Below are 10056 nucleotides of genomic sequence, written 5' to 3'. Positions count from 1 at the left end.
GAATTTTTAAAAATTATTTCGATTACTACTTAACGATTTTGATGCTGAAATCGATAACTATTAATATAATTTACGCAAAATATAATTTTTTCAAATTACAATTGCTTTCTATTAACATTGTGTTATAATTTTTAAAGACCTGTTTATTTTTTGTAACTGTCGAAGAAAGATTTTAGCATCGCTTGAAGTTATTTTTGTTTATAGCTTCTCTGTAACTTTAAGTTTTCATTCCGATTTTTTCAAGTGTAAACTTTTAGGTAAAATGAGATAAAATACTTATTTTTATTATTCTTATAATTTTTAACCAATAAGTTCCATTTCATACGAAATATTCATTTCATCCGTGCATATTCATTTCATACGAATAATAGATTAATTTTAAATGCAATGTACCAATTTTCGGCATGTTTCAATGGAATGTGTTCTAAAACCTTTTATTTCACTATCACATAACTTTCAAAAACCTACTACCGAACTTGAAATATCGGATTGCACTAAATGCATACATATATTAAAAAGTTGCACATTAATGCACCTAGTAAAAATATTATTCTTTTAGATTTTAAGGGAATTTCCTATCAAGGAATTACACTGCTAAATAATAAATAAAGTACATTTTGATGGCTCTGATTTTCGCATAATTTTCCGGGTAATAGTTAAAAACGAATTAAATCTGTAAAAAATAGTTCACATTTAGGGCACTGTGGGCAAACCGATCATATCACTAATTATAAGCCTAGTCTAATTTTATTCATGCTACTAATTTATTAAAAAAATATTTTTGCCATAATTGCATCAGATTTTGTATTGTTTTTCATAAAATGAAACATAATTCCCATAAAAACAATTTCCGAACATTTACTTAAAGAAGTAAATATTAGTACATATTAGAAAAATATAGGTAGGTTAAAAAAATTAATAAAAATTTTTTTTTTTATAAATGATTTTTTAAAAATGCATTTAGAAACTGAGAAAAAGCGAACTTATATATTTTCATTCCTTGAAATAGAATTAATGAGTGAGCAAAAATAAATAAATAATAGTAGACCACCATGAATAACTTTTAAATTAATGAGGATCTTCATGTTCTAGGCCTCAATCTTAAATGTTTGAGGGATGACCACAAATATGCTAATTAATTAGTGCAGATGATACTTTTAAGTTATGTAATTAGGTTAAGTCATGTAATTATGTTAACACACTATACACTATGTGGGATTGTGTAAAAAGGAAAAAATTCAATTGTAGAAAATTTTGAAGTAGCAAAAGCAATGTTCAATACATAAAAGTCTAATGCTAAATAATACTCCAGGATCATTTTAGCCCCTGTTTTTTTATTTACAATTATTTTTTTAATAAATATACAAAACTATGCTATTTAATCATGCTAAAAAAGACTCTAATTGAGTTGAACCTCCTCACTACTGTGGTATAAAGAAATATAGCAAAAAAATATTCTACAATTTTGAATTTCTATTTTACTGCCATAAGTCATATTAAGATAAACAAAATATGAATCATACTGCCTGGGGGCAAATAATTTTTAGTAGACGTACTTGAACCTCAGGTTTTAACTAGGTAAGTAAAAGAATACAAATATTTCAAAAGTTAAATTATTCTTAAAGTAGGAACAAACATGCATATTGCTATGTTATGGTCTATTAAAATATAATGATGAATATATTAAATAAGTATTTAAAAAATTANAAAAAAAAAAAAAAAAAAAAAAAAAAAAAAAAAAAAAAAAACAGGAATTTTTATCTAAGTACATTGCAGTACTGCATTAAATCTCAGTTTCAAAGCCATCTTAATTATACAAACCATGATAAATAAATAATTATTAAAAAGAATCTAACATTAATTATGAAAAATATTTAATTCTTGTTGGTAATATTTCAAAATTACGGAAAAAATACAAAAAGTTAAAGTTATTTAAATGTATTTTAAAGTTATTTAATGTACCTTAATATAAAACAATCAATTAAAATACACATAAAAATATCACTAAATAAAAAATTAAATACTCATAATATTATGGAGATTTCACTTGACTATTACACTGTCATAAATTTTGCAATACGCAGGGCGGCCAACTTTCTACAGTTTTTGTAAAAATTTATTCTAGTGGTAGCTAAGTTTTTGTTTTAATGTATTATCTTTTTAATCATTTAAGCTTATTTTCCAAACCACTACACATAAATGATTTAAAAGTTCGTACGCAACACAATAACCACTGTAAAAAATATTATGCAAAAAGCGTAGTAGTTTGCATGAACCTGCATGTTCTTGACTGTATTATTTTTGAATATTAGGTAAAAATAAATTAAAAAACTTCATACAGATCACAGAACTACTAAGTTGAGAGAAAATTGTTTCTTCAGAATAATAAAATTACAAAATATTTAAATTTGCTAAAGTTTTCGATCACATGGATTTAGTGTCACTTTTCAAAAATCACTTATGTTTATGAGACTCTGGTCTTACCAAATAACTTAAATTTTTTGCATAGATAGGAATCTCCAGAAAGCTTAAACGTCCAAGAATGTTTCAGTGAGGGTAAAACTATAAATTTTCTTATAGCTTGTTTCTGAAAGCTAAGAAATGAAGGTCCACATATGTGGACCAAGGTAATGAAGATGTTATATACCAACTGTCAATGCAACTTTAAGGTGAAAAGAAATAAAGAACTGTACATATAAAAGAACGCATACACTATCTGTTACATTGATTGAATTAAAGAAAGTACTAAAATCCAAAAGTAACAAAGTACAAGTATAACCATGTATCATCTTTGCCTTAAAACATGTCTGGCAACATTTTGTTTGAGCAAAATCAAAATTTATGTGTTATTCAAACAATGGCTTTAAAAAGTAGTGTCAGGAAAAGTAGACTATGCACATTTGTGTATACATGTTCTTTGGTATGGATATTTCTTTATTCTTTTTCACCTTAAAGTAACATTTTAAATAATGAAAAAAGAATTAAAAATCAGTTGAAATTGTTCAATACCAATATTGAAGATTTAATTACTGAAACATATTTTATTATTTCTTTTCTTACATTTTTTGGGAATTATACAAATAAAAAAAATCCTTTATTTGATATACTTTAATAAAAAAATCATTTAATGTCAAACAAAAAATTCTGAACACAGGATGTAAATAAGTTACAAAAATAAATTTGTTCCTAAATAAATTTTTAAAAAATGAACTAGTTATAAAAACATATAAAAAGTAGCAAACCAAAAATACAAAATCCAATATTAAAAAATGTTCATTTTAAAATTATCCTATAAATCAACTATATGTAAGTATCATGTTTATACTTTATTTCATGTATAAGTGAAAGTCTTAAATATTAGCATTATTTACATCGTGCTTTTTTACAAATGTTCTACAGTTACACTCATACATTTAAGTCATATTTCGAATCACAGTGACAATTTGTGTTAATACTTTTTATATTATTAATTATAAGCAACCGGTGCAACTCAGCAAGTTAGAAAAATTTAAATAGTTAGAATTAAAAATATTAGTTAGTTTTTTTAAATTGAGATACAGTGCCCGCCGCTAATAAAATCACCGGATAATGAAATCAGCTGCTTTATAAAATCAAATCGGCAAGAACCGAATCGTTACAATACCGCTGCTTTTTAAAATCAAAATTTTCACTACATAATAAATCAAAAGTGCAATATTTCAGGTTTTCTTTGTTCTTATTTATAAAATTTTATTTTTTGGAAGTTTAAAGATTTTTTTAGAAGAAGCAACAGTTACTCACAAACCTATGAAACAGGTGAGTTTAGCACTTTCCTGTGATGTACATAGTGTAAGAGTAAAGGAAAAATGTGGGTGATAAGCAGGGAGTTCATAGAAATCAATTTATCAATGTCAATTCCTTGACTTGAATGAAGTTTGGAGAAACCTATCTCACCCAACAGGGGGTCGAATTCTTATCTTACTTTTTATTGAATGAACCATAGAAGGGAGAGAAGTTTCTTTTGTTACCTATCTTAACAGAGAACAAGAATAGATTTCCAAAAACTGTCTGTGCTCATGTTCCATTTTAAGCTGTTTGAGTAAATTATAGTTAAAGCACATATCATTTTTAAGTTCGTTTGGTGTTAAATTTTATCAGCATGCCGAAAAGGAAGGATTTGAGTTTTAAAGATAAATTCGAAGTGCTGCAAAACTATGATAAGCTTCCTAAATGTAGTCAACGTGAAGCTTCAATTAAATTAGGTATTTCCCAAACTGCTCCTTTCAACATTCTGAAACAAAGGATAAATATTTCCCTGGAAATAAAAAAAGAATGAAAATCTGTCAAGAAAGAGTAAGCGTGAAGGAAAATCGGAGGAAATTGAAATGGCTCTGTTAGAATGGTTCAAAAATGCACGCGAACGAAGAATTTCAATTCCACGTGGAATTTTATTTCACAAAGCACAGGACTTTGCTAATTTATTTGGTGATTCTGATTTTAAAGCTACAGATGGGTGGCTAACCCCATGGAAAGACCGCAACAACATTGTCTTTCGTAAATTGTATGAAAAGCAAGATGCTGATTTTAGCTCTGCCGCCGATTGGGTAAACGACGTGTGGCCAACACTCATCAAAGACTATAAACCAGAGCAAATTTTCAACACAGATGAAACAGGATTATTTTTCCGAGCACTTCCTGAACACACACTGCTGTTTAATAATGAATTGACTGGTGGATGCAAAAAAATAAAGGAAAGACTAACCGTGTTGCTAACATGCAACATGACAGGAACTGCGAAAAAAAACAAACCTTTAGTGATAGGAAAGAGTCTAAAACCTTGATGTTTTAAAGAAGTAAACCTGCCCACCAGTTATGCCATAAGCTATAACGCATGGATGACATCCAGCATCTTCACAAAACTTCTTCTTGAATGGGACAAGGAGCTGAAAAATGAAAAGGTCGTCTTACTTTTAGATAATTGTTCTGCGCACCCTGCTGATGAGGACTTGTGTTTGAAACACATTAAATTAGTGTTTTTGCCACCCAACACTACAGCTATTATTCAACCCCTTGATCAGGGAATCATAAGATCATTCAAGTTTCATTACAGAAAAATGGTTGTTCGAAAAATTATTTGTGACATAAACTGTGACAGCTCTTTAGAACTCTTAACTGCAAAAAAACTATCAAAATCCCTTACTATTTTGGAATCAATGCATTTGACTCGTAACTCATGGGACATTGTTTCAACCCAAAAAATATAAAATTGCTTTAAAAAGTGTGGATTAAGCACTGGCGAGGGAGCTGATAACTGTTTCAAAGAAATGCTCAGCAATGAAGAAAATGAAATGGACAAGAATGTTACGTAGCTATTGACGATAACCTGCAAACATCAGGAGAAAAATCTGATTCTGATATTGTTACAGACATCAAAAATTGCAAAGTTATTTCCAATCAAGAAATGGAGGAATCAGACTCAGAAGATGAAATAAAGTCATCAGTGCCATCTTCATTGGAAGTCAAAAAAGCACCTAATGTATTGCGGCGAGCTTTAGAACAAAGAGGAGGAAATATCGAAAACTATAAAAACTTCTATAAACTCTCAAATGACGTTGAATAGTTAATTTTAAATACTGCAACTCAAGCAACCATTGATTGGTTTTTTGAAAAAATTTTGTAAATTTAATCTTATGTAGGGTTTTACTTTATTAAAATAATTAAATTAGTTAAAATAAAGCATTAATGTTGTCATTATTTCAGCTTTTAAAGTGTGTGCATTTAGAATATATCGTAAAAATTATTATTATTTTTTTCAAATGTTGAATCGCCTCTTAATAAAATCAGCCACTTAATAAAATCAAAAGAGCATAAAACGAAAGTGATTTTAATAAACGGCGGGCACTGTATACGGTATTAATTTTTTTCCTGTTATTGAGTAAGGTTTTTTACTTCCAGTTGTACTGTCTTCCAGTTGTCCTAAATAAAATTTCTGCTTAGTCAACAATTCTTTTTTTATAAATTATATTCATCCAAAAACAACAAACTTTACAAAATCAGACAAGATGCATAATCCTTGACCTTCTAATTCATCACATCATCACCATTGAATAGTAGAATAATTCGTTTATCCACTGCTACATTGAAGTTGATCATACATTTACACAATTTTCCTTCCTATTTAAAGAACACAATTATATTTTTCAATATATTATGCATAGTGATTTAAACTGTCAAAAATAAGTATCTATTTAAATATCTCATAGCTATATTTTAGAGATAAAATACATAGGAGTAAAGACTGAAAATATCAAAAGTAAGATAAACTTTTATTAAAATCTCTGATATGAGTAAAAATTTAAAATTCTTGAAATAATGTTATCATAAAATATTAAAGTAAAAAAAAAGAAATTTATGAGCAGCCCGAAAAAGCACAAGATCATTAATTACAACTAAATTTATGTATATATGAGTTAGAATAGGTAATAAAATATTGCTTTATTTGAGCATTAAAAAGAAAAATTGTAATCTAAAAGATGTTCAGAACTTCATAGGAATTGCCTTATTTGGATAAATAACAGATTTTTCAGTTACAATGCTAGAGAAATAATATCATGAATGATATAACTTCAGAATGTATTTGTAGTTTACTTATTTCTGAAATATAAATGAGCTTTCAAAAATACAATTTGAAACCAGAAAAATAGCATATTAAAAATTAATATTAGCCTGCCATTGATTTGAACAAGTTTCCTGTATAAGATCACTAGTTTTTGTAATTGAATAGCAAAATTTTTAAAGCATTGTGTGGTGCGATTTATCTTAAAAAAAGTTCACGCTCCACACATTTACGCCATTGCAATGTGGGAAATTATATTAGCTAACTTTAAAATTTAAACATTTAAAGAAAATTGAAATTATAGTGATTCAATTTATATCAAAGTCCTAATTAGGTAAATCTCTCTCACACATTTGGAACATTAAAATATTTTTAACTTTCACATAATATTGAGTATTGTTTACAAGTTATGCTATAATTTAATCTTTGTTGAGACACATATCTTTAAAAAAATAAATAATGTAGCAATCCTAATAAATAACCAAGAGATATATAAACTTTAAATAAAGCATTATTTAATAGTAGAAAAAAGATATCTAAGAAATGGAAATACAAATTGAATCAAAACACAGTACACACCCTCAACAGATGTCTTGGCTTACAAGCATAGAGATTGTTCTAAAACGGGAATAAATAGCTTTAGTATTCACAAGCAATAAGAATAATTTGCTGTTTAAGAGAAAATAGTTGATGTGACATAGGCAATGAGTAAATATAAGATTGTAATAGAATGAAAAAAAGGAGAATGAAAATAACCCATCAAATAAATGTTAAATTAGATTTGTTTAAATTTCCCAATGAGTTCTTTTGAGTTTAAACAAAAAGTGAGGTCACATGATATTGGAATTACGGTAAAAAAAGATTGACACATAAAGATGTTACATATATCAATATGCAATAAGCAGAATTGGCAATGTTCCCCAAGAAGAAAACATGTAAAAAAATCACAAAGCTAAGTATGGCAAGATTTGCTGATGCTCTGTTTTGGCTCAATTTTGCATTAATAAATGAATATCTCAAGTTTCTTTTAAGTAATATACAATAAATCTCCTATTATCTTCATTGCAGTATTTCTGTAATGTGGTTTTTTGACAAAAACTTGTGTGTACAAAATTCTAAAATAAATACAATTTTTGAAAACTAACTATTATTTTGTTAGAAAGAGATTCAGTCCAAGTGAGATTTTGTCTTTAATTTTGTAAAGGTAAGATTTTGCTCCAAATTTTTGAAGGCGTGATTCCACCCTTTACAATTTTGTCCAGGTAAGATTCTGCATGATATTTTATTTGAGCATGATCAGAATGAATTTCTGTCCCATAATATCTTGTCTGAGTAGGATTCTGTTCCTAGATGGATAACCCAATGTTTATTCCTTAATATTTTTGGTGATAAATTCCTTTCTTCTATTAACAAAACATCCTTAAAAAATACTTATAAAAATACTTAATACTTATACTTTTAAAAACTAATAAAACAAATATAAGTTACATTTTTTTAACATTTTGTGAATTATCAACAGAATTTATTTCACTGTGGTTGTTGATCCACTCAATTCCATAGTTAATCAGTATTTTTCTGTGTGTATATTAATGATAGACTAATTAATGATTTGCTAAAACTTATAAAACCTTGGAATCTAAACAATTGTTTGATTTGAAACTGTTAGACTATGAAAAAAGTCCATATCTTAAAGAGAAATTAGAATTGAATACACATATTTCACATTTTGCAACCAAGTAAGCAATCTATATGGCAATACTTTTGTAACAAAAGTATAAAAAAAAACTAATTTTTTTTAGTTGCTTTTGAAATGTAGTACTTCTACTTATAATTATGATGCTTTCTTAGGAAAAAGCTAACGTATTTGCAACAAAAATGTTGGGAGAAATAATTACTTTAAAAAATTGTTTTAAAGATTTTCGCATTAAGTTTTTACCAGAACATATTCAGATTAAATTATTTTCGCGAAGTTCCTAAATATATTATGAAATGAAGTTTATTGCTGAACGAAATTAATTATTACAGACAGGTTGAGAGTTCATTCTTTCATAGGTTATGAAGAATACCCAACCGAGAGGCAGGCATTTGTTGTCGCAAGGCAAATTGTACTTTCGAAGAAACAAAATCTGAAGTTTATACCTAATTGAAATTGCAAGTTTTATAATACTATAACATAGAATGTAGTTACACACAAGTCGGTCAGCGTGAAGTTATTTCACCTGGGTCCCGTAATTATAATAAATTCGTTATATTCCATATTAGTGGGATAACAATCGATATTTTAATAAGATGGATAGCAAATATTAAAAAAAAAAAAAAAAAAACTCAGCCAGGCCACAAGAAAGTTGTAAGAGCCATATGAACTGTCAGACCAAAGTTGAATCTGAGACTGTCAGTAAAATTATAGTCACTGATCACAGGGAAATATCAATTATTTATAGCTTGATAACTTTTAATTATTTCTAAAATTATAATTTTATTTAACTAATAATTAAACTTTCTCATTCATGACAAACTTATCATGTTAAACTATTAAACATATCAAAACTAAGCTTTTTGTTTGTATGGTTAGATAAATCTAAATAATTGAATGCGAAAGTAAGAAATGCAGTTTTGAAAGTGTAATAAAGAGTTCTAATTAATTGTTTTCTTTGTTTATTAGTTAATATTTAGAATAATATTAATAAATAGTTATGAAATGCATTAATTACACTCCTGCTTATTCCTATGTATTATTAATACAGACTATTCGGCATTGTTGATATTAGCGTTTGATAATTAATCATAAATAAATCAGACAATCATTGCAAATAAAAAAAAACCAAATCAGACAACCATTTAGGTACAAAGGAAGAGTATTAATGTTCAAAATAATTTTATAGCAAAATTTTGTTACCATATAAAAGTCTCCCTGCATGTTAAACAAGATTTTAAACACAATATGTATTTTATTTTATATTCACTGAAAAATACTGCTCAATAGGGCAAAATGTGGTCTAAACATTCAGGAGAATTGCAGAGTAAGCCTGAGATGTATAGATATGTTACTCTTAAATACTTTTATAAAATTTATTGTTAATCAACAACATTTTAACTTAATATAAAAAAAAATTATATATATTAAAAAATATTTAATTATTTGCCTTTTTTGTACCTATCTAAATGTTAGAAATGAAATTATTTCAAAATTTTTAAAATTTTCAAAATTATTATGAAAAGGAAAAAAAAAGGTAGTATCATGACTGAATAATGTTTGATAGTAACCAAAAGAAATGAATAATTTCTATCTGAAAGTTAAAAATGCTTTGCTAACAACTAATTTTAGAATAAATAAAATTTCTTTAAAATCATTGGGTAATTTGGAAAAGTTAATAAAATTAAAATATATACAGTCAATTCGCTATAACTCGAAGTACGATAACTCGAATATTACTATAACTCGATTTTGAATTAATCGACTT

General features: G+C 26.9%; 2 protein-coding genes across 4 annotated transcripts in view; one reads left to right on the top strand and one right to left on the bottom strand.

Annotated features, from left to right (window-relative positions):
- Nucleotides 1–3014: 3014 nt before the first annotated feature.
- The window catches only part of LOC107450094 (palmitoyltransferase ZDHHC2), a gene marked incomplete in the record, with an annotated part of 68002 nt that continues 60960 nt past the window's right edge, over nt 3015–10056 (bottom strand). For 2 of the 3 annotated variants that reach the window (XM_043042121.2, XM_071187479.1), the window contains 2 exon segments: nt 3015–6153; nt 7175–7213. Coding sequence is in view for 2 of the 3 variants with exons in the window: in XM_071187479.1 (XP_071043580.1) it covers nt 7194–7213 (20 nt within the window). 3 annotated transcript variants of the gene reach the window in all.
- On the top strand, nt 4875–5599 carry LOC139426986 (jerky protein homolog-like). The gene is made up of 2 exons (XM_071187262.1): nt 4875–5205; nt 5349–5599. Exons 1-2 carry the CDS (start codon nt 4875–4877, stop codon nt 5597–5599), a joined length of 582 nt encoding a protein of 193 aa, XP_071043363.1.

The sequence above is a fragment of the Parasteatoda tepidariorum genome, chromosome X1 (assembly GCF_043381705.1).
Source record: "Parasteatoda tepidariorum isolate YZ-2023 chromosome X1, CAS_Ptep_4.0, whole genome shotgun sequence".
NCBI classification, from domain to species: Eukaryota; Metazoa; Arthropoda; class Arachnida; order Araneae; family Theridiidae; genus Parasteatoda; species Parasteatoda tepidariorum.
This window is presented reverse-complemented; position numbering and strand designations above follow the sequence as displayed.